The sequence below is a fragment of the Pristiophorus japonicus genome, chromosome 3 (genome assembly GCF_044704955.1).
Source record: "Pristiophorus japonicus isolate sPriJap1 chromosome 3, sPriJap1.hap1, whole genome shotgun sequence".
Taxonomy (NCBI): domain Eukaryota; kingdom Metazoa; phylum Chordata; class Chondrichthyes; family Pristiophoridae; genus Pristiophorus; species Pristiophorus japonicus.
This window is the reverse complement of record NC_091979.1, coordinates 65571466-65596408: the sequence shown is the minus strand read 5'-3', so window position 1 is coordinate 65596408 and position 24943 is coordinate 65571466. Positions and strand designations below refer to the sequence as shown.

General features: G+C 44.9%; 1 protein-coding gene across 7 annotated transcripts in view; it reads left to right on the top strand.

Moving 5' to 3' along the window:
- thsd7ba (thrombospondin, type I, domain containing 7Ba) overlaps positions 1-24943 on the top strand; it is a 1512301-nt gene that overhangs the window by 1129291 nt on the left and 358067 nt on the right. For all 7 annotated transcript variants that reach the window (XM_070875389.1, XM_070875388.1, XM_070875385.1 and 4 more), the window contains one exon: positions 8083-8261. In XM_070875389.1, the coding sequence (XP_070731490.1) occupies positions 8083-8261 (179 nt within the window). The remainder of the gene's footprint in view (positions 1-8082; positions 8262-24943) is intronic.

Below are 24943 nucleotides of genomic sequence, written 5' to 3'. Positions count from 1 at the left end.
TATAGTCAATTCTTGTAAATATGTAGATCATTTTTTAAAAGAGCTTTATTATATATTTAAGGTCATAAGAACATAAGAAATAGGAACAGGAGTAGGCCATATGGCCCCTCGAGCCTGCTCCGCCATTCAATAAGATCATGGCTGATCTGATCATGGACTCAGCTCCACTTCGCCACCCGCTCCCCATAACCCCTTATCCCCTTATCGTTTAAGAAACTCTCTAGTTCTGTCTTAAATTTATTCAATGTCCCAGCTTCCACAGCTCTCTGAGGCAGTGAATTCCACAGATTTACAACATTTCTGAGAGAAGACATTTCTCCTCATCTCTGTTTTAAATGGGCGGGCCCTTATTCTAAGATCATGCCCTCTAGTTCTAGTCTCCCTATCAGTGGAAACATTCTCTCTGCACCCACCTTGTCAAGCCCCCTCATAATCTTATACGTTTCGATAAGATCATCTCTCATTCTTCTGAATTCCAATGAGTAGAGGCCCAACCTACTCAACCTTTCCTCATAAGTCAACACCCTCATCCCCGGAATCAACCTAGTGAACCTTCTCTGAACTGCCACCAAAGCAAGTATATCCTTTCGTAAATATGGAAACCAAAACTGCACGCAGTATTCCAGGTGTGGCCTCACCAATACCTTCTATAGCTAGTAAGAGCACTAAAGGTGCATCGCAAAGAAGCTAGCCAACAAGTTTCAGTACTGCTATGACACTGGCATCTACCCAACAATGTAGAATGTTGCCCAGATATGTCCTATCCATAAGAAAAGAGGGTAAATCTAACCCTAACCGCCTTATCAGCTTCCTCCCAATCATAAGTAAAGTGGCAGGGGTGTCATCAATAGTGCCATCAAGTGACACCGACATGGTTGAACTTCAGCAATTGTACATCCCTGTCTGGAGTAAAAAATAAAACGGGGAAGGTGGCTCAACCGTGGCTAACAAGGGAAATTAAGGATCGTGTTAAATCCAAGGAAGAGGCATATAAATTGACCAGAAAAAACAGCAAACCTGAGGACTGGGAGAAATTTAGAATTCAACAGAGGAGGACAAAGGGTTTAATTAAGAGGGGGAAAATAGAGTACGAAAAAAAGCTTGCCGGGAACATAAAAACTGACTGCAAAAGCTTCTATAGCTATGTGAAGAGAAAAAGATTAGTGAAGACAAATGTAGGTCCCTTGCAGTCGGATTCAGGTGAATTTATAATGGGAAACAAATAAATGGCAGACCAATTGAACAAATACTTTGGTTCTGTCTTCACGAAGGAAGACACAAATAACCTTCCGGAAGTACTAGGGGACCGAGGGTCTAGTGAGAAGGAGGAACTGAAGGATATCCTTATTAGGTGGGAAATTGTGTTGGGGAAATTGAGGGGATTGAAGGCTGATAAATCCCCGGGGCCTGATAGTCTGCATCCCAGAGTACTTAAGGAAGTGGCCCTAGAAATAGTGGATGCATTGGTGATCATTTTCCAACAGTCTATCGACTCTGGATCAATTCCTATGGACTGGAGGGTAGCTAATGTAACACCACTTTTTAAAAAGGGAGGGAGAGAGAAAGCGGATAATTATAGACCGGTTAGCCTGATGTCAGTGGGGAAAATGTTGGAATCAATTATTAAGGATGAAATAGCAGCGCATTTGGAAAGCAGTGACAGGATCAGTCCAAGTCAGCATGGATTTATGAAAAGGAAATCATGCTTGACAAATCTTCTGGAATTTTTTGAGGATGTAACTAGTAGAGTGGACAAGGGAGAACCAGTGGATGTGGTGTATTTGGGCTTTCAAAAGGCTTTTGACAAGGTCCCACACAAGAGATTGGTGTGCAAAATCAAAGCACATGGTATTGGGGGTAATATACTGACGTGGATAGAGAACTGGTTGGCAGGCAGGAAGCAGAGAGTCGGGATAAACGGATCCTTTTCAGAATGGCAGGCAGTGACTAGTGGAGTGCTGCAGGGCTCAGTGCTGGGACTCCAGCTCTTTACAATATACATCAATGATTTAGATGAAGGAATTGAGTGTAATACCTCCAAGTTTGCAGATGCCACTAAACTGGGTGGCAGTGTGAGCTGTGAGGGGGATGTTAAGAGGCTGCAGGGTGACTTGGACAGGTTAGGTGAGTGGGAAAATGAGTGGCAGATGCAGTATAATGTGGATAAATCCACTTTGGGGGCAAAAACGCGAAGACAGAATATTATCTGAATGGCGGCAGATTAGGAAAAGAGGAGGTATAACGAGACCTGGGTGTCATGGTTCATCAGTCATTGAAAGTTGGCATACAGCTATAGTAGGCGGTGCAGAAGGCAAATGGTATGTTGGCCTTCACTTCTAGGGGACTTGAGTATTAGGAGCAGGGAAGTCTTACTGCAGTTGTACAGGGCCTTGGTGAGGCCTCACCTGGAATATTGTGGTCAGTTTTGATTTCCTAATCTGAGGAAGGATGTTCTTGCTATTAAAGGAGTGCAGCGAAGATTCACATGACTGATTCCCGGGATGGCTGGACTGACATATGAGGAGAGACTGGATCAACTGGGCCCTTTATACATTGGAGTTTAGAAGGATGAGAGGGGATAGCATAGAAACATATAAGATTCTGACAGGATGGGACAGGTTAGATGCGGGTGGAATGTTCCCGATGTTGGGGAAGTCCAGAACCAGGGGACACGGTCTTAGGATAAGGGGTTGGCCATTTAGGATTGAGATGAGGAGAAACTTCTTCACTCAGAGAGTTGTTAACCTGTGGAATTCCCTGCCGCAGAGAGATGTTGATGCCAGTTCATTGGATATATTCAAGAGGGATGTGGCCCTTACGGCTAAGGGGATCAAGGGGTATGGAGAGAAAGCAGGAAAGGGGCACTGAGGGAATGATTAGCCATGATCTTATTGAATGGTGGTGCAGGCTCGAAGGGCCGAATGGCCTATTCCTGCACCTATTTTCTATGTTACTCGCCAGTAATACATAAGCTGCTAGTCATGGTTGTTCGGGGCCAATCATTGCAGACCCAGGACATCACTGCATGAGCTCCTAAGGGAAGCATTCTCAGTCCCACCATTTCACCTGCTTCATCCATGACCTTTTCCCCATCATAAAGCTAAGAGTGGGTATGTTCGCTAATGATTCAACAATGTTCAGGTCCATATCATTCAAGTCAATAAATTATGTTCTCTTTGGCCATTAAACCAAAGAAAATATACATTATAGATTCACTAGGTTGATGCTAGGGATGAGAAACTATAGTAATGGGAATGACTTAAAATGCTGGGTCTATTTCCACCAGAGTAGATGATGCTAGCGGAGATTTACTAGATGTTTTGTTTGAGTAATTTGGAAAAGACTATTTCCTCTGTCAGTGACCAGGGGTCATCCATTTAAATTTTTATTAAAAGAGTGAGGAGAGAAATTAGGGGAAATCTCTTTACCAAGAGGGTTGTTAGAGCATGGAATGGTTTGCCACAAGAAGTGGTTGAGGCAGAGACCAGTGCATCTTTTAGAAGAAAAATGGATAAATATTTGAAGCAGGCGAAGATGCATAACTGTAATAGAAACATAGAAACATAGAAAATAGTTGCAGGAGTCGGCCATTCAGCCCTTCTAGCCTGCACCGCCATTCAATGAGTTCATGGCTGAACATGCAACTTCAGTACCCCCTTCCTGCTTTCTCGCCATACCCCTTGATTCCCCCTAGTAGCAAGGACTTCATCTAACTCCCTTTTGAATATATTTAGTGAATTGGCCTCAACTACTTTCTGTGGTAGAGAATTCCACAGGTTCACCACTCTTTGGGTGAAGAAGTTTCTCCTCATCTCGGTCCTAAATGGCTTACCCCTTATCCTTAGACTGTGACCCCTGGTTCTGGACTTCCCCAACATTGGGAACATTATAATGGCAGAACAGCACAGTGCAATTAGTTTTCGATTGCCCTGGCATACAGCTGGCATAGACACGATGGATCGAATGGCCTTCTTATATGCTGTCTAAGAGCAGACATGTCCAGGGAACAGCATCACATCCAAGTTCATCTTCAAGTCATTGAACAACCTGAATTGGAAATTTATCACATTTCCTTCATCCCCACTGCGTCAGTATCCTGGGATTCTCTGCCAAACACTATTGTGGGAGCACCATCACCACAGGAACTGTAGAACTTCAAGAACTAGGCCCATCACCACCTTCTCAGGACAGCTGAAGATGGGCCCTAAATGCAGCCCTGCCTGCATTGCCACATCCTGAGAACAAGTAAAAAAAAAACAATGTACCAATGCAAGATACTCAAGTAAGATATATATCTCTACTACTTGGCCAAGGCATTCAAAAGCAAGAGTTGTGATTTAAATCATTTGAAAATTTAGGCTTTTATTGCTGTGGAATTAGACTACTGCTATGTGAAAATTATTTTAATTATCATCATTTCATAGTCAGAAAAGAGTAAGAGAAACAAAATACTACTTGTGGGTTCCATTCTAATTTACTTACTGGATTTTGATTGGAATTTATTTCTGAGTTTAGGAACATAGGAACAAGAAGGGGAGGGGGGAACTTAAAACAATCACTATCACTAGAGTAAAAGTACTGGGCAAACTAATGGAACGAAAGGTGGACAAGTCCCCCGGACCTGATGGCCTGCATCCTAGGGTCTTAAAAGAAGTGGCTGCAGAGATAGTGGATGCATTAGTTGTAATCTACCAAACTTCCGTGGATTCTGAAGAGGTCCCAGTGGATTGGAAAATTGCAATTGTAACGCCCCTATTTAAGAAAGGAGGGAAACCGAAAGCAGGAAACTGTTGACCAGTTAGCATAACATTTGTTCTTGAGAAAATGCTGGAGTCCATTGTTGAGGAAGTAGTAGCCGGACATTTAGAAAATCATAATGCAGTCAAGCAGAGTCATCATGGGTTTAGGAAAGGGAAATCATGTTTGACAAAATTACTGGAGTTTTTTGAGGATGTAATGAGCAGAGTGGATAAAGGGGAACCAGTAGATGTCATGTATTTGAATTTCCAGAAGACATTCGATAAGGTGCCACATAAAAGGCACAAGGTAAGAGCTCACGGTGTTGGGGGTAATATATTAGCATGGATAGAGGATTGGCTAACAAACAGAAAAAAAGAGAGTCGGGATAAATGGTTCATTTTCAGGTTGACAAACAGTAACTAGTGGGGTGCCGCAGGGATCAGTGCTGTTGCCTCAACTATTTACAATCTATATTAATGACTTGGATGAAGGGACCGAGTGTAATGTAGCCAAATTTTCTAATTAAACAAAGATAGATGGGAAAGCAAATTGTGTGGGGGACACAAAGAATCTACAAAGGGATATAGACAGGCTAAGTGAGTGAGCAAAAATTTGGCAGATGGAGTATCGTGTGGGAAAATGTGAGGTTATCCACTTTGGTAGGAAAAATAAAAAAGCAAATTATTATTTAAATTGGGAGAGATTACAAAATGCTGCAATACAGAGGGATCTGGGGGTCTTGTACGTGAAACACAAAATGTTAGCATGCAGGTATAGCAAGTAATCAGGAAGGCAAATGGAATGTTTGCCTTTATTGCAAAGGGGATGGAGTATAAAAGTAGGAAAGTTCTGCTACAACTGTACAGGGCATTGGTGAGACCACACCTGGAGTACTGCACACAGTTTTGGTCTCCTTATTTAAGGAGGGATATACTTGCATTGGCTGCAGTTTAAAGAAGGTTCACGAGGTTGATTCCTGAGTTGAATGGGTTGTCTTATGAAGAAAGGTTTAGCAGGTTGGGCCTAAACTCATTGGAGTTTAGAAGACTGAGAGCTGATCTTATTGAAACGTATAAGATTCTGAGAGGGCTTGACAAGGTAAATGCAAAAAGGATTCCCTCGTGGGTGAATCTAAAACTAGGGAGCCTAGTTTCAGAATAAGGGGCCGCCCATTTAAAATGGAAATGAGGAGGAATTTCTTCTCTCTGAGGGTCGTGAATCTTTACAATTCTCTACCCCGTAGAGCTGTAGAGGCTGGATCATTGAATATATTTAAGGTAAAGATAGACAGATTTTTGAATGATAAGGAAGTCAAGGGTTATGGGGAGCGAGCAGGGAAGTCGAGTTGAGGCCAAGATCAGATCAGCCAGGATCTTATTGAATGGCGGAGCAGACTCGAAGCGCCAAATGGCTTACTCCTGCTCCTATTTCTTATCTTCTTATGTTCTTATTAGACCATTTTGTCCCTCGAGCCTGTCTGCCATTCAATTGGATTATGGCTGATTTGAATTCTAACTCCATCTATCCCCCGCTGTTTCTGTAACCCTTAATCCCCTTGCCTAACAAAGATCAGTCAATCTCACTGTTGGAATTATCAATTCACATCGCCTCGACAGCTTTTTGGGGAAGAGATTTCCAGACTTACGCTACCCTTTGTATGAAGAAGTGCTTTCTGACAGTGCTTTCTGGTGGTGCAGGCTCGAAGGGCCGAATGGCCTACTCATGCATCTATTTTCTATTTTTCTATGTTTCTATCACCCCTGACTGGCCTAGTTCTAATTTTAATGTTGTACCCTCTTGTTCTACACTCTCCCACCAGTGGCTATTTCTTTCTATCTAACCTATTAACTCCTTAAATCATTTTTTTAATTCATTCAAGGCCAGCATTTATTGCCCATCCCTAATTGCTCTTGAGAAGATGGTGGTGAGCCGCCTTCTTGAACCGTTGCAGTCCGTGTGGTGAAGGTACTCCCACAGTGCTGTTAGGGAGGGAGTTCCAGGATATTAACCCAGCAATGATGATGGAACGGCGATATACTTCCAAGTCAGGATGTGTGACTTGGAGGAGAACGTGGAGGTGGTGGTGTTCCCAGCTTAGATACCTCAATTAGATCACCCCTTAATTAAGAGAATGCAGGCCCAATCTAAGCAACCTGTCTTCATAATTTAACTCTCGGATCAATCTTTTTTATGTTGTTTTCAAAGTATATTTCATCACCAAGTCTAATATCATAAAATGCACATAAAAACAAAAACCTTTGAGCTGATCTTTCAATCTAACTTCTTAATTTTATACTAGCCCAGAATTTGCGATCCTAATGATGGCAAACTGTCAGCATTCGTCGTCATTTCACCCTTGAAACTGACTGCAACTTGAGGATTTAGCGCAAGCGCAGCCTAACACAGAAATCCTGAGGGTGCGGTCTGTTATTCACTGCTCCTCTACAGGCTGCACTGTGCCCACCGCCACTCACAGAGCCAGCAATCAGTACAAGTGCTCAAATCATGAAAACGGATGAATATTCCGGCTCTTCCGCAGTAATTACGCTGTTAAATACCCCATTAAAAGTTAGACCATTTTGGATCAGGTGTAATTGTGGTTTTAACAGTGTATTGATTGCCAAACAAAGGTCATGGCCATGAAAAACTAATATTAATTTCGTGGAATGTCAAATTTGTCCATTTTAAAGTTTGTTTATCTTTATTTCAGGTTTTCCTTTTCCCCATGTGAGAGCCCCAATCTTTGTTTTGCTCTCTAACATTTTTGAAAAGTTAGAATCAAAGGTGCTTATCCACTTCCTGGTTTGCTGTCTGTGAGAATTCTACATTTTGATTGGCTGCTCAGACAGCTTGTTGACGTCACAGCAGCTCTTTGCTGGGCATCCCCATTAACTTCTGTTGATTTTAATTACGCATCGGAAAACCCAAAATTCTCGCAAAAGAGATTGTGAGACCTTTGTGCGAACCTTACTTTGGGGCCTTTGCTTCACCGCTGACCGCAAATTCTGGGCCATTTTACATATCTTGTTCCCTATCAATGGATCAGCTATTTTGGTATTTTGGTATAGATAACATGAATTATATATTAGTTATGCTTTGGTCCAGTTTATATGATTATGTCTGAATCATTAGCAAAAAAATATATTAACTTGGCTTTTTATTGTATCTTTAAATAATACTAATCTTCTGTGACAGTGGGAGCTCAGAGAAGCTCAAGTTTCCATGATGCAACCTGAGATGTAGAGCTACTTTAAAATGAATGTGGCAAGCTTTTAGAGTAGCTCGAGGTGCAGTTTTAAACCACTAAATGAATTATATTTTTCTTTTAATGATATCAATTAGGGTATATTGAAGAGCCTTGCAGTTTACCATGCCCATCCGACTGCAAGCTGAGCGACTGGTCAAATTGGTCGGCATGCAGCAAATCCTGTGGAAGTGGAATGCAGATCAGATCCAAGTGGCTCCGGGAGAAGTCATATAACGGTGGTCGCCCTTGCCTTAAGCTAGATGTGAAGAATCAGGTGAGGTGCACCAAGTGACCAACAATGAATTACTAAGTGCTGCATTGATCATCTGTGTATTAATGGCAGGTACTTTATGTAATATTAATTATATGTGCTTGAGCTGATAAATGTCTTTTGCAGTACCGAGTATGCTCATTTTAGTATTATTACTGACAATAAGTTTTGATTCCTCCAAAGTCATGCTGAAACATTGCAGCCATTAGTAAGCACCATATGCTTTGAGTTCTTTATGTTCCATTTACTTGTGTTTACTTTTTGAGTCCACCTTCTAATTCCATTGCCTCTTATTTCTATCCCTTTGACCATTCAGCCAATAGAAATATATGTAGTACTTCAGTAGAAGAGTATATATTGCCAAAAGGCAGTTTAGCATGCGACAGCCTTCCATCACTTTTACATCTTGAATGTGTTTCACTTCACTAACAGTTTGACTGAATCCAATAAAATTAATCACACATATGGGCTGTAGAGAGTTGAATGAGCAAAACAGTGACAGTGAGATTCTGCGAAGAGTAGATATGGAAATACATTTGGCCTGAACACGAGTTTCTCATTGAGACAGAGTGGGCCTCACTCTGCAAGACCATGTTGGTAGTAAGCATGTGACTGTGTCATTTTACGAGAATTTAATTGGGTTATACCAGCAAAAGGCATTTGAGTTATGAAAAGGCGGCCTGAACTGTGGTTCGCTAGAAACTACTTTCACTTATTTAAGTTTCCAGTTTTATTTGGCATGACAGTATAGATCTCTGTTATCTGGAAATTGTATATGGGGGGTTTTGGAAATTGAGTGCATAGGACAATCCCAGATCTCTCTGGAGACACTGCACTATAAGGGAAGAGGAAGGGTCTAGCTGTAGTCACCCCACAGCTAGAGAACAATAGTAAAGCACAGGAAAGGAAATGGTTGACCTTTTCCTGTTAATGCATACAATTCATCAAGATCGAAGGAAGAAAAAAAAGGAAAATGCATCTCTCTTCGTCCTACTTCTGTAGATCAAGCAGATTAAAACACTAGTGCAAAATCGTTACTGGAATCCTGAGTATTATCAATACTGCACTAATAAATTATGGATGCTCAAAAAAAAAGTTGAACACAGTTTATGAGTTTGAAACTTTTCTTTTGATCAGTTATCAGATGATCAAGTATCTGATAAGATTATAAGTAATCTTTTTGTTCCAACATGTGAGATCAAGAATGTTGGGCAGCTTTATCAAAATATAAAGAGCAATTTTTGAATGCTGATTTACTGAATTTGTGTGTCTGTGTAGTTATATGAGCCTGTGGCCTGGCATGTGTTTTTCATAAATAATTGCATTACGTTTTCATGTAGACATTGTGCAGGTAATACAATATGGATGTTAATCAGTAAGCGCATAAAAATAATATATGTACTTGGACTCAACTCAATGTACTCCAAGGATTAAATGACATTTAAAGATGCACTGTCCTCATAACATCTATAGGAGCAAAATTCCCTGGGGTAGAAATTCACCTCTGCTGGAAATGGGTCGCACTGACCGTTTTTCCTGTGTTTTCACTGGCGTGGTGGATGCTGTGGCCTCTCGCGTGAAATTCAGCTCTCTGTCTTTTTTTTTTGAGCGGAGCGGAAATCGCTCATAATGGGGGCAGAAGTGGGGCGGAGAGCAGAAGATCGGTCATAAGAGGGGCGGAAGTGGAGGCGGGGTGGACACTCCACCGCTGTTAGTCAGCAGCGTAACGCTGATGACTTCATCACACTGACCCGTCACCACATCTCTCCCCTTCACTTAAAGGGGAGAGCCGCTGCAAGCTCTGCAATTCTTTTAGTTAGGTCCACTGGGCCACCAGGGAGGGGTTTCAGCCAGCCCAGCAGTCTGGCGTCCAAGAGTGGGGGGGGCCAGGCTGCCTGTTGACGGCCCGGCCGAACCCGGGGTCATAATTGTCGGGCCGACCTGGCAGTTGGCTGACAAAAAAAATAAGATAGCGGCCGTGACAGTGCGCCCTCCCCTTTAACGGCGGCTGCACTGCCATTTTGCACACACCACAAACACAGTGCACTGACAGAAAAAACTGGCGGGGGCACCGTGCGGCGGCCGCAAGATTTTATGACCTGAATTTTGCTTGAGGGGCGGGAGATCAGCGTGCACACTTTGATTGCGCACTTAGAAGGGTTCGGCAGCAGTGGGGTGGAAGTGGGGACTCCGGAAAAATTTTCAGAGGAGAATTTTGCGGATGGTGGCCATTCGACAGAAAATCAGCGGCCATTCGACATCACCATGTGGCCGCCGCTTCCAGTGGTAACAGGCCTTATCGGGAAGCTGAATTTCGGTGCTCCTGAACGTTAACAGAGGGCCAATTAAGGAGCATCCAAAAAAGCAGTAGCAGACTGAGTTAACAGGATCAGGTGAAGGTATTGCCAGTAAGTATACAAATGCTCATCACTGTCATCTTTTGTATGGACATATTTGAATGCTTTTTATGCCTTGTTAAAACTGAATAGTACAGTGACACTATAATAAACACCTGGCTTGATCTGCACTTTTGATGGAAAGCTAATTTTAGCTTCAGGTTTTCAAACATTTTATAGCCTTTTATTACATTTTTAGTTCTGTCATTTTAAATAAAACAGTAACGCCAACTTTGAAGAGCAATAAATAAGGGATAACACAAAGATCATATACTTAAAATGCTTAAAGTGAAATAGTTTAATCCTTTTTGTTTTATGAAGTATAATACAATTACGACCTTATGTTAGATCACTGTTCTCATCATAAACATTCACTGTTATGGCCTCATATTTCAAATAACTTGAGGGAAGAGCATTCCCTTACCTTAACCTCAAATGTTAATGAAGTCGGCCAGCTTGATTGGACCTGCAGCACTGAGTGTATTTACCAATAACGGGAAGATTCTGGTGCCACTGCAAATTTACACAGTTAAAACAGTACGTTTAAGTTGCTTTCAGAAAGCACAATTGTCTTCCTCACAGGGCCAGTCTAGAAAACTATAAGAAGCTGACCAACTGTTTCATAAAAGATTTTTCACAGCTGTCAGCTCAAAATCAGGCTTGAATATAGGGCCTTATAACACATGAAGACAAGGAGTCAGAGCGTAAATGCAGTGGGACACAAGCTTGTCATGATTTAAGCTGCAGGATTTTTACTGCAGGAGCAAAAAATGAAATACACCAAAGTCCAGCTTGTAGCAGAGATAAATTTAGAGCATACGATCTGGAATGTAAGAGCTGAAGGCATCCAATTTAGGCTGAGAATTTTCCTCTCTTTTCCCAACTGTTTTCAGGAAGATTTGAGGTGACCGGAAGAGGAAAATAGTTTGGTGAAGCAATGCACCAAACTCACACTTCCTATCCTCACCCAGAAACATTTTCCTCTAGAAGTGAGATCGATGGCTGGGACTGCCTGCTTAAATACTGTTATCATAAGCAAATCCATAAAATGTTGATATGTCACATCCAATTTTCCTTCAATGCTGTCTGTGGCTTGCTTATTACTAAGAATGGTAGTATAATATGAAGCGTTCATTATCAGCAATTGGCTGCTGATGGACGGTTCTGGATTTAAGGAGCTTATAGGGCAGAATTTTCAGTCAGTATGATGTGCCATCATACCGCCTTTGAAATTGACCGCAAGTTCGGCATATGTGCAAAATCCCAAACTTGCGATCTGTCAAGTTCCGCAGGAAAATTTTACAGCTGACAGGTGTAGGAGTCTGTTTGTACAGCGTAAGGGGAGGGGTAATGAGAAAAATATATAAATAATGAACAACAAACACAGAAAAGCACCATGTATCAACCTACCAGACAGCTGCAAAGGCTCAGTTTGAGGAATGAGATGTTTGAATCTTTTTTTTTAATCTTGCAGTGTCTTCCAGTAAATGACTGTACTTGCTCCAGTGTATTCCCTGTGTTTTTTAAAGCCAAGTACTACACTTGACAAATAAATATTCTCACCAGTTAATTAAAAATTTGATTGACGTCAAGCATCGGAAATTTCTGTTTCCTGATTGGCTAGTGAAGAGAGCACCGCCCCATATCCTAGGTATGCCCCTGGGATCTGTGGTGCACTCCGCTATGCACAATGCTGCAAAATTTCAGAGCAAGTTTTCATTTGGGGTCTCTCATCAGGTAAGTGCAGATTTTGTTCCTTAGCTAAGCCACCGACCACGACATCAGGGCCATTGTAACTGCTTTAGCTTTGCTGCACAGTAGTCACAGGAAGTAAGTTTTATTTCTTTTATTTCATCTAAGCTTTGTATTGTTCCTTGTGGGTTTATATTTTTGAACCTTGAGGCATTCACCAATGAGGCAATGATGTTGGGCTGAAGTTTCTCCAGAGTTTCTTTTTGGAGCAACTTGATTTTTCTGGACTATCTTTTTAGTCGCAATTCTGGCCATTTAATTTGCGCCAGTGTAAGTGAATTAGTTAGGTTTCTTTTTAGTTCTTTTTTTTACAAAAGTGGGTATTCTCTGCCACTTACCTCCGTTTTAGGTGTTTGGCCAGCAAATAGTTGCTCCAAACTAACTTAAGCCAGTGTATGTTGCCACTTCTGTCCGCACAGAAAAACCTTAACTAGAGTTAAGGAATCGGCTCAAGTGACTACATTTAAAGCACCACCAAGCACCAAACAAAGCACAAAAAGTAATAAGCAATTAATTAACAAATAAAAAATAGAAGGAACCCTGCACCTAAAGCACCAGGACCAAAATAATAAGCAATCAATCAATCAATAACAAATAAAATATAGAAGTTCTACCAAAACACTGTCTGGGAAGGCAGTGGGCCGCCAATGAGGGAGACCATTCAGCCAAGGCTAGGAGGGGGGGGGGGGGAGAGGAGAGGGGGGAGAGAGAGGAAGGGGGGTAGAGGAGAGAAGGGGGGAGGGAGGGAGGAGAGAGGAGGAGGGGGAGTGAGGGGGGGGAGAGGAGAGGGGAGGGGGGAGAGGAGGGGGAGAGGTGGATGTACCTTCTTGATCAAATGGTACAAATCCTCTGGAGGGTCTGGAGCCAGCCCCTTGGACTTCAGTATCCTGAGGTTCTTGTTCGCCCGAGATACGGTGGACGTTCCCTCTGCTCAGGCACATCTGTTCCTGCTGTCGGGGCCGCTTGCAGGGCTGCCTGCGTGATGCAGTTACTCCCATCCTTGCTCACAGAGAACCTGGCTTCACGTTTGGGGCACTGATCTTGGAGGGCTTTAGTGATGATCGCTTGCTGATGACAATGGTCCACAGACCCCTTCAGAGTTCTGTAAGAGTTTGGCACATCTAGACTGATGTCCGGCATGGCATCAAACACCCGCATGAATCCCCAGTTCATCTGGTCGAGAGTTACAAACCCAGAACCCCAGTAGTATTAAGTCCTGACTCTAATGTACTGACTTACACGAGACACATGCTGAAGTCAAGGTCACTCAGGACCTGCACCTTTAATTCACAGCTCTCCAGTGCTGCGCTTGCCTGAGACCTCCCTTTATATACCTCAGTGGGACAGGTATGGAGTGTCTCCTGCAAGTGCACCCCTGGTGGTAAGATATGCTTATTGTTACAGGTCACATCCATTTACAGTCATGTATAGCATGGTAAGATACAGTTATCTACAGTAATGTGAAATACATGACATCAACCTCTCCCAAGGTCTTATTGCCTTTATACATTCAGTCTCTCAGGTAGTCTGCGCTCTCGCGTGGAGCGTCTTAGTTGTGGTTCAGTTGTTTGCCTTGGTGCCTGTGTTTTGTTCGGTGTGATTGCTGGTAGCTCGCCTGGGCTGTCTGTTGAGACTGCCCTTTCCTCAGGTTGTTCCACCTGTCTGTCCACCAGGTGTGGTGTGAGTTCCACATTGTACTCTGCCTCTGGTTCTTCAGTGTTATCAGTGAATCTACTTTTTACTTGGTCGACATGAATATAAGAACATAAGAATTAGGAACAGGAGTAGGCCATCTAGCCCCTCGAGCCTGCTCCGCCATTCAACAAGATCATGGCTGATCTGGCTGTAGACTCAGCTCCACTTACCCGCCCGCTCCCCGTAACCCTTAATTCCTTTATTGGTTAAAAATCTATCTATCCGTGACTTGAATACATTCAATGAGCTAGCCTCAACTGCTTCCTTGGGCAGAGAATTCCACAGATTCACAACCTTCTGGGAGAAGAAATTCCTTCTCAACTTGGTTTTAAATTGGCTCCCCCGTATTTTGAGGCTGTGCCCCCTAGTTCTAACCTCCGGCAGGTTTGGCCATTGTCCATTTGTACAACCAGTAGCCTGTTTCTCTCTTTATCTGTTCCTGTCCTTGCAAGCCATTTGGGACCCCGGCCATAGTTTAGCACAAACACTTTGTCCCCTATCTCATTCCACCTCGCCCTCGAATTTCAGTCATGGTACTCAGTTAGCTTTTGACGCTTAGCCTCAACAATTTCATGCATGTCTGGGAAGATTAACGAGGGCCTGGTCTTTAAGGTTCGTTTCATCAATAGTTGCGCGGGGGGGAACCCCAGTCAACGAATGCAGACGTGATCTGTATGCCAGCAGCAGTCGCGACAGGCGGCTCTGCAGCGTGGGACCTTGGATTCTGAGCATGCCTTGTTTAATGATCTGCACTGCTCGCTCCGCCTGGCCATTGGAGGCCGGCTTGAAAGGTGCCGTCTTAACGTGATTTATACCGTGCTCAACTATAAAATCGTGAAATTCTGCGCTGGTGAAGCACGGACCATTATCACTGACCAATATGTCAGGAATGCCGTGCATTGCAAACATGGCTCTAAGGCTCTCCACAGTGGTGGAGGTGGTGCTCGAGTTTAAAATGGTGGTGCTCCACTTTGAAAATGCATCAACGACTACGAGGAACATTTTGCCCATGAATGGGCCCACATAGTCGACAGGGGGGCCTCCCTGGGGGCATACTGAGTTGGGCACAAATGGTGCACCGACGGACGCAGAGCTCCAAGTCCGTGTCAATGCCAGGCCACCAGACATGAGATCTGGCTGTGGCCTTCATAAGGACGATCCCCGAGTGCTCGCGATGGAGCGCCCGGACAAACGCCTCCCTGCCTCGTAAGGGCATAACTACTTGGCTGCTCCACATCAGGCAGTCTGCCTGTAGTGAGAGTTCATGCATGCGCCTATGGAAGGGTTTGACCTCCTCAGGGCAGGCATTGTGAGCCTCTGCCCAGTCACCGGTTAAAACGCATCTTTTAACTAGAGATAACGTGGGGGCGCTGGTCGTACAGGCTTTGATTTGGCGAGCCGTCATGGGCGAACCTGTGGATTCAAAGGCATTGATTGCCTTGACCATCTCACAGTCCTGTTCGTCGGACCCTTCTGTGGTCGTCAGGGGTAGCCTGCTAAGGGCGTCGACACAGTTGTCTGTGCCTGGTCTGTGCCTTATCGTGTAGTCATAAGCCGCCAGCATGAGTGCCCACCGCTGAAAGCGTGCCGAGGCGTTGGCGTTGATTGCCTTGCAGTCGGATAGCAGGGCCGTGAGGGGTTTGTGGTCGGTTTCTAATGCAAACTTGGCCCCGAAAAGGTATTGGTGCACCTTTTTGACCCGTACACGCACGCGAGCGCCTCCTTCTCAACCAAACCGTACCCGTGCACGGCCCGCGAAAGTGACCTGGAGGCATAAGCAACGGGCTGCAATTTACCCGCATCATTGACGTGCTGTAAAACACACCCAGCCCCGTATGCTGACGCATCACACGTCTAAGGACCTGGGTCAAAAAAGGCTAAAACACTCTTGGAACATCGAAGGTTGCGTGCCTTATTGAAGGCGCGTTCTTGGGCGTACCCCCAAAACCAATCGCACCCCTTTCTGAGTAGCATGTGGAGAGGCTCCAGCAGCATGCTCAAGTTCTGCATAAAGTACCCAAAGTAATTGAGTAGCCTGAGAAAGGCGCGCAGTTCCGAGACATTCCGGGACCTGGGTGCCAGGCGAATTGCTTCGTTTTGGATTTGGTTGGGCGGATTCCATCAGCGGCAATCCTTTGGCCCAAAAATTCAACCACAGGCATGAGAAACAGACACTTGGATTTCTTAACACTTAGGCCTACCCGATCCAATTGACTTAGTACTTCCTCAAGATTGCGGAGATGAGAGTCGGTGTCCCTGCTCGTGATGAGTATGTCATCTTGAAACACAACCGTCCCCGGGATGGACTTGAGCAGACTTTCCATGTTGCGCTGGAATATAGCAGCTGCCGACCTGATGGGCATCGATTGTACACAAAAAGGCCTCGATGTGTGTTGATGGTGGTGAGTAGCTTCGACTCTTCGGTCAGTTGTTGCATCAGAAACGCAGATGTGACGTCAAGTTTCGAGAAAAGTTTTCCTCCAGCCAACGTGGCAAATAGGTCCTCCGCTCTGGGCAGCGGGTATTGGTCCTGTAGGGAGACTCTATTTATGGTAGACTTGTAATCCCCACAGATTCGCACGGATCCATCAGGCTTCATGACGGGGACGATTGGGCTTGCCCAGTCGCTGAATTCCACGGGAGAAATTATGCCTTCCCGCAGAAGCCGGTCCAGTTCGTTTTCAATCTTTTCCCTCATCACATAAGGCACAGCTCTAGCCTTGTGATGGACCGGTCTGGCATTCTGTGTGATGTAGATTTTAACTTTAGCCCCTTTGAAGGTGCCCACACCTGGCTGAAAGAGATGTTCAAAACGGCTTAGAACTGTTGAGCAGGAGGTCCGTTCCTCTGACGACATGGCGTGAACATCATCCCATTTCCAATTAAGTTCTGCTTGCCAGCTTCTCCCCAACAGGGCTGGGAGATCCCCGGGGACAATCCACCGGGAAAGTCGGTTCACCATCCCTTTGTGTGTGACTGAGAGCATGGCGCTGCCAAGGACTGGGATGATTTCTTTAGTATAGGTCCTTAGTTTGGTGTCGATCTTTGTGAGTTTTGGTCTGTTGCTTTTGTGCGGCCACAGCTGTTCAAATTGTTGAACGCTCATGAGGGATTGACTGAGTCCCGTGTCCAGTTCCATGTTGACGGGTATCCCATTGAGTAGAACCCTCATCATAATTGGAGGCGTCTTGGTGTAAGAACAGTGGACATTGATCGTGTTAACCCGTTGTACCTCGGGGCACGTGCACTGTTCCAACCATCTTCTGGTCTGCTTTCGGACCCTTCTGATTCGTATTCCAGCCGAACTGCTGTTTTTCTGCACATGCGAGCCAGATGCCCTGTGTAGTTGCAGTTTCTGCAAATGGCATGCTGAAATCGACACACCCTGGTTGAGTGCCTTCCCCACATCTCCAACACAGACCGTTTCCATTGTTTCCGAAGGATGAGCTGCGTCTAGCTGATCTCCCTTGAGCTTCTCTCAATCTGTTGTTGATTGCTCGCATTGTGGGTTGATGAGATGTGATTGGCCATTCATGTGGCCCTTGATTTTGATGGCTTCTGGCGGTACTGTCTGCTGTTGAAGGCCTGCTCTCCTGCCTTTGTCTGTGTGTGGGAGTAGCGGTTTGTTTCACAATGTGAACCCCTTGTTCCGATGCCTCGTTGGTTGTTGTACCCGAAGTATAGATCAGCCTCGTTTCTTCTTCGCCTGCCAAGAACGTCTGTGCGACCAGTGCTGCTGCCTCTAGAGTCAAATTCTTAGTCTCTATAAGCTTTCGGAATTTGTCTGCGTGACCTATTCCTTCAATAAAAAAGTCTCTCAGTACTTCTCGCCTTAGTTCATCGGGGAACTCACATGAACTAGCCAGCCTCCGAAGTTCTGCCACGAAGTCAGGTATGCTTTGGCCCACACAGCGTCTGTAGTTGTGGAACCTGTGTCTGGCCATGTGTTGGCTGCTCGCTGGCTTCAGGTGGTCTCTCACCAGTGTGCTCAACTCCACAAACGACTTGCTTGCTGGTTTCTCGGGTGCCAGCAGGTCTTTCATTAAAGCGTATGTTTTCGAGCCACAGCTGGTCAAGAGAGTAGCTCTTCTCTTGTCTGCCTTATCGTCGCCCAGCCAGTCTTTGGTCACAAAGCTTTGCTGGAGCCTTTCTTTCAAGTCATCCCAATTGTCTCCAGCATTGTATTTCTTATTTGAGCTGTTGGTAGCCATTCTGTGGATTCTGTGATCCCGTAACTCGTTGCCACTGTTAAGTCCTGACTCTAATGTACTGACTTACATGAGACACATGCTGAAGTCAAGGTCACCCAGGACCTGCACCTTTAATTCACAGCTCTCCAGTGCTGCACTTGCCTGAGACCTCCCTTTATGTACCTCAGTGCGACAGGTATGGAGTGTCTCCTGCAAGTGCACCCCTGGTGGTAAAGTATGCTTATTGTTACAGGTCATATCCAGTTACAGTCATGTATAGCATGGTAAGATACAGTTATATACATGACACCCAGAAACTCTTCAGGAGTTTTACAATCAGGTCAGATTTGACACAGCCTGCAGAGCACACTCTGGCCGCCGATGAGGGTGCCCATTCGTCCAGGGTTAGAGGCGGCGTACTTCAGGCCCCTCCCATACAGCTTGCAGCACGCGTTTGCAGAAACGGCCTACCAGGAGCTACTGCACATGCGCGCAGACTCTAGCGCGCGTATGCAGAGGTCCTGGCACTGTTTTCAGCGCAGGTACCTGGCTCCGCCCACCACACATTCCGATGCGCTGCGCCACAGGCCTGGAACCAACGGGGAGATTTGCGCCGTTTCTGTTCTACAAAGGAGGTACGCCATATTAGCAGAGGGGGCAAACTTGGGTCCGTTAACATTGGTGTCATCACTGTTTGCAACAAAAAGGCAGGCAACCTAGATTTCAACTTACTTATGCAATGTAGAAGAACAGTGGAACATTAGGAAAAGCACTTCAGGGAGGGCATGTCAGTCAGATCCCATTAACCATCACCTACTCATGTATCTCCTGCATTCCTATTTACAGAGCAAGGCACTTGTTTTTCACCCTGGGCAACAAGTAGTGTGCAGGAAGGCTGCACTTTCCTCATGAGACAACAATAGAGCTAGATCACAGTCTTATCACAGACCTGGAGCCACCTCCATCAGAGGCAACACATTGCTAGTGTCTGTGAAAGTAACAACTGCCCTCAACTTGTATGCCACTGGGTTCTTTCACACTGTGCTGATGAACATATACAACATTATCCAGTTGTTTGTCCATCAGTGCATCGGATAATTGACCATTGCATTCTTTACTTGAGCTGGCCAGTTCATAACCTTTTCTGTGCGCACTGTTCAACATTGTGACAGAGCTGTAACAACTTTTATATAACGACCTAATTTCCCCAGATGGAAGGTATTATCAACTACATACATATCATCATCACTATGCCTTTCCAGAATACGAACTTCTTTTATAGAAAATATTTTCAGTCTATCAATGTTCAGTTGGTTTGCAATCATAAACATTTAATAATGCATGTGAATGCTCACTCTGGAAACTGCCATAAACCTTGTCATTTAAGGCAGTCGTCACTGTTTGCAACAAAAAGGCAGGCACCTCAATCTGAGATCCTTCAAAGGAACGGCTTCTGTCTTGCTTTGGTGGGCACTAATATGATGCTTATGCTGTAGCCAGGATTCTAATCAAGCAGACTAATGGTATTCTGAAAGAACGCTTCAGGTGCCTTGATGAGCCTGGGGCAGCTCTCCAATACAGTCTAGCCAAGGTGTCTCCAATTGTTGCCGTTCGTTACATGCTATGTAAATTTGCAACTCACCAAGTACTCTTGGTAAATGCTCCAGAGGAGGGAAATGTAAGGTGTATAACACCAGCAGTTGAGAAGGTAGCTGAGGTCTCACTTCAGGAGGCAGTAGCACGAGAGAATGCTTTGCCAGCTAATAGACATCTGTAGGCATAGCTCATGAAGAACACCTTCTTAGAAACATTGTGGCCACAATCACCATGTTCATTCTTTTTCACCAACACCAGATCACTCGTATATATAGCCTCTCATTCACAACATTATCGGGCCGAACTTGCCCTCCGCCCCAAATGGGGCGCACCTACTATTATTTAAGTATTCTGTCCGCCCCAATGTATGGGGCAGACAATCCGGCAAAATTCAGCTGTTTGTTCTTTTTCTTGGAGCGGGATGGGAGTGGGGCAGAAGTGCGGGCGGGTCGGGACGGCCATCGCTCCAAGTCATGAGCTGACAGGTCACAACATCCCTCCCCTTCAGTTAAAGGGGAGAGCCGCTGCGAACTCTGCAAAGTTTTTAGTTAGGTCCACTGGGCCACCAGGGAAGGTTTCAGCCGGGCAGGCAGCCTGGCACCCTGTTGGCGGCCCGGCCGAACCCGTGAGCATAATTGTTGGCTCGACCTGGCATTGGCCGACAATAAAAAATAAAATGGAGTCGTCGGCAGCGCGATCTCTCCTTTAAGGGCGGACGCGCCACACAGCCACAGACAGCTTCCCGCTGGGGAAAGTTGTCAGTGGCACCGACCGGCAGCACGGGAGCCGGAAAGCGGGTCGCCGACCGTTGGTAAGGGGTCGGTGCGTGCCCGACGCAGCGGGGAAATGGGTGGGAGAGTGGGTGGTCCTGTACACCGCTCCACAAACAAAGGAGGGCAATTTACAAAAGATGGTCCCTCCACGCCGACTGAGCGGTGAGTCCTTACTGACCAGTGGGGTCACGGCTCTTATAGAAAGGGGCAATTCTGGCCCCTGTGGATCCCATTTTGGAAACATTCAGGAACTCATTTTGAACAGAATAATTGTAATTATGAGACTAAATAGCTGGCACATGGACTTAAGCATGGCCTGTCAGCTTAAAAAACTGAAGGTTTGCAAGTATGGATTTCGAATAAGAGTGTTCAATATCAGGCCCTCAACTGGCACAAAATGTAAATAAACCTAAAAATCTTTGAAATTGTGCACTAAATTACATGGTTTCTACAGCTATGCATATATGAACTGGATGGGTAGGCTACCAATATACGATTGATTCACATAAGATTGCTGAAATAATATTAATTAGTTAAATGACCAATTTTTGAGGGCTATGCTCTGTGCCCCAAGGATGCCTGAAAAACAGCCAATGCAATATTGGGCTCAGCTAATGTATACCCATCCGGGGTAGCTCATTTAAAAAAAAAAAGATGTTATGCCTCATGCTTATGTTAATGAGGGGCCTTTATTATGTCCCCTCTGAGAAATTTGGTTGCCCCGAGCGGAATAGGCATTGGGCCTACTGTGCTTAGGTTTTCCAGTTGGGGATGCGGCCTAGGAACCGATGCGACCGAAAAGTCAAGGTTACATTTTTTTTTAAATAATGTGGAGCCAGGAGGAACAGGAGTGCCTGTGCCAGCTCCACAGCACTCCTGATGGCCAGTGCCAGCTGCAATCAGTCCCCCCTCCCACTGTCCTTCTCTCCTCCAACACTTACCTAAGGTCTGCTGTCGGCAAGGCAAGTGAACCAAAATTCATGTGCTATAATGGGCAAGCTCGCCAAAATGATTGAAATGGGGCCCAATTTCAGACTGGCCTTGGGCTTCCCGGTTGGGGGATGTGCCGCCAGTGAACCACCGATTCTGAGGTGGTAAATGGTACCCCCAAAAATTTTTACCCCCATAAGTCCTGGGTAATAAATCTAAATATTGGGCCAGATTTTCTCGGCGTTACAGCTAGTTTTTCGCCCAGCGAGAGTTTCCAGGTAAGTTTTTGAATGTTATTGCCCACATTAGAAGTCACCCGCCAGGACCAGACCGCCCACGTGCAACGCCGAGAATAACCGCCAGGGTGTAAGTTTGGGCTCAACCGATGTCCAGATCGCCGAGAGACCCGCCCTGTAAAAGCTGCTGGGCGGTAAGGGGGGGTGGATCCTGCAAAGAAAGGTAAGTTAAAGGTTATATAATTATTTTTTAAAAATGTTACCATGGCGATTAGGATTAAAACTGTCTTGGGAATGCTTTGTATGTGTTATTTTTTTAAAACAATTTTTTCTTTTAAGTTTCCCCCCCCCTCCGTGGGCCCAACCACAGCCTTGGCCTAAATTTGTCTACTTACCGTCCATTCTGGTAACGACCGCCCATTTGGCTAACTTTGCACTTACCCACTGAGAAAACCGCCGTGAATCAATGTGCAACGCCCATTTTATCGCCGGGTGATCAGTTCTACTTACCCGTACCCTCAAAATGGAAATTCTTGCCTGCTTTTTTTGCTGAGCGTTAGCGATCCATCTCAGCGGACAATCGGGCGTTGAGGGCCTTTATGGACAGTCTGGCACATTAAGTATTTGATGCAGTGACTGCTGCATTTCTAAAAGTGAATGTACCATTTGTTATTTATGTTTAAATAATGAGGAGCTGTCACAGTTCCATTTTTGCTGCTTACAGTTATAAAGCTTCCAATGCTACACCACTGCTTAGGAATGTTTTAGTTACTGTTGGACGAAGCATAAAGATTACGCACTGAAACAAATTGTCATTTATTAGGGAACCTGGTACCAGTTATGGGCTAGATTTTTGGTTTTCGGCAAAAACGGTACTTTTACGCCAAAATTACCCTTTTCGCTGTGCTACCGTTTTTAGGCTGAACTTTTGGCCTTTATGTCTGCGGCAAAGGAAGTGTTGCACGACGATTCGCGGTGCAAACCACGCGTTTCGGTAACTTTAGTCCGGGGCTGGGAGCGCCGCGAGAGAGGCCTTGGGAGGGGGGAAAAAAATAATCAATAAAATTCCAAGAAAACATTCACAAAACATTCACAAAACCCTTACCTTCTAAAACACTGAAAAAAAAACTTTAACTTACCTTTTTTGCAGGTTTTCATACCTACCACTGCTGGCAGGGCTGCACCAACAGGTTTGACGTAGCGTACAAGTCGGGAGGGTGCCGAAAGTACGCCGCAAATGTAATCTGCGTCGTTGCAAGTCAGCGTACCTCTCCCCGCCGGTAATTGGAAGCGCCGCCACAAAGAGGTACCCAAGGATCCCACCGACTGAGATTTTGCCACGGCGAAAACCCGGTGGCAAACCTGGCGAAAATCCGGCCCATAAAATATTAACAGTGCTATCTGTTACAGTTCAACCAATTCTATCAAAATTATAATGTGATAGAATAATGTAGATGTGAAAGCCTAACTCTTATTCTGGAAATCAATATAAATATTTATTCACAGACATAATTAAAAAATGTTGTTTCCTGATACATTTCAAAAAACAATTATTACTTACAATTAAATATGGGAACCGAATTTAGATCCATTTTATTTGCATATCAAAGTAGCACTTCTGGGTTAAGAATGAATCGATACAAAACTATACAATATGATCATCAGGATGAATGTAATCTGAGAGTATTGAATGTAATCTGGTTGAATAATTTTCATATTACTAGTTGTATTACTCACCAATAACCTCACCGATGCTCGGTTTGGGTTACTCCAGAACCACTCCACAACTGACCTCATTCCGGTCTTAATTCAGTCATGGACACACAAACTGACCGCCAGAAGATAGGTAAGAATACCTCCCGTCAATGTTAAGACTGCAGTCGACCGAGTATGGCATCAAGGACACCTCACAAAACTGAAGTCAATGAAGGCCAAAGGGAGAACCCTCCCAAGGCTGAAGGCTTACTTGAGACAAAGGAAAATTCTCATGGTTGTCAGAGGCCAGTCATTACAGCTCCAAGACATCACTGCTTCAGCGAAGCATCCTCGGACTAAACAACTCCAGCTACTTAATTAATGAACATTCCCTCCAACACTAGGTTGGGAGTGGTGATGTTCGCTAATAACTTTACAGTGTTCATCTCCATTCACAACTCTTCTGATAATTAAGCAACCTACAACAGTTCCTAGATAACATCCAGACTTGGGTCAACAAGTGCCAGTTAAGTGACACATAAATGACAACTATCTCAAACAAGAGAACACCCAGTTCCCTGGCATCAACATCTTAGGAGTCATTGAAGCTGAACTGGGCCACCAATATCCATATCATGGCTACAAGAACAGCAGAGAAACTGGTACACTGCAATGAGTGGCTTAGCCCCTCACCCCTCAAAGCTTTTCCACAATCTATAAGGCTCAAGTCAGGTATGTGATGGAATACTCACCACTTGCTTGGATGGATACAGCTGCAATAACACTCAAAATGCTTGACACATAATCCAGGTCAGAGCAGTTTATTCGATTGATGCCACTGCTATGGAACTCAATAGTCACACCTCCACCTGTGTGTTGGAGCTGCAGTATGCAAGACCTACAGGATACACTGCAGAAACTCACCAAGACTACATTGACAGCACCTCCCTCCCCTGTGACCTCTACCGCCAGAACAAGAGCAACAGTTGTGGGAATATCATCACCTCCAAGTCACACACCATCCTGACTTGGAACTATAATCACTGTTTCTTCATGGTCACTGGCTCAGAATTCTGTAATTCCATACTAACTATTTCTTCTTAGGCAGTCCCCCGGAGGTCAAGGATGACTTGCTTCCACACTAAAATGAGTTCTAAGGTGACTGATGAGACCAATGCGGAATCTACAGTCTCTGTCACAGGTGGGGCAGACTGTGGTTGGAGGGACAGGTGGGTGGGGTGCTTGATTTGTCGTACGCTCCAACCGCTTGGCTTCCGCGTGCTCCCAGCGAAGAGATTCGAAGTGTTCGGCGCCTTCTCGGATGCTCCTCCTCCACTTTGAGAGGTCTTGGGCCAGGGATTCCCAAGAGTCGGTTGGGATGTTGCATTTTTTCAAGGAGGCTTTGAGGGTGTCCTTGAAGCG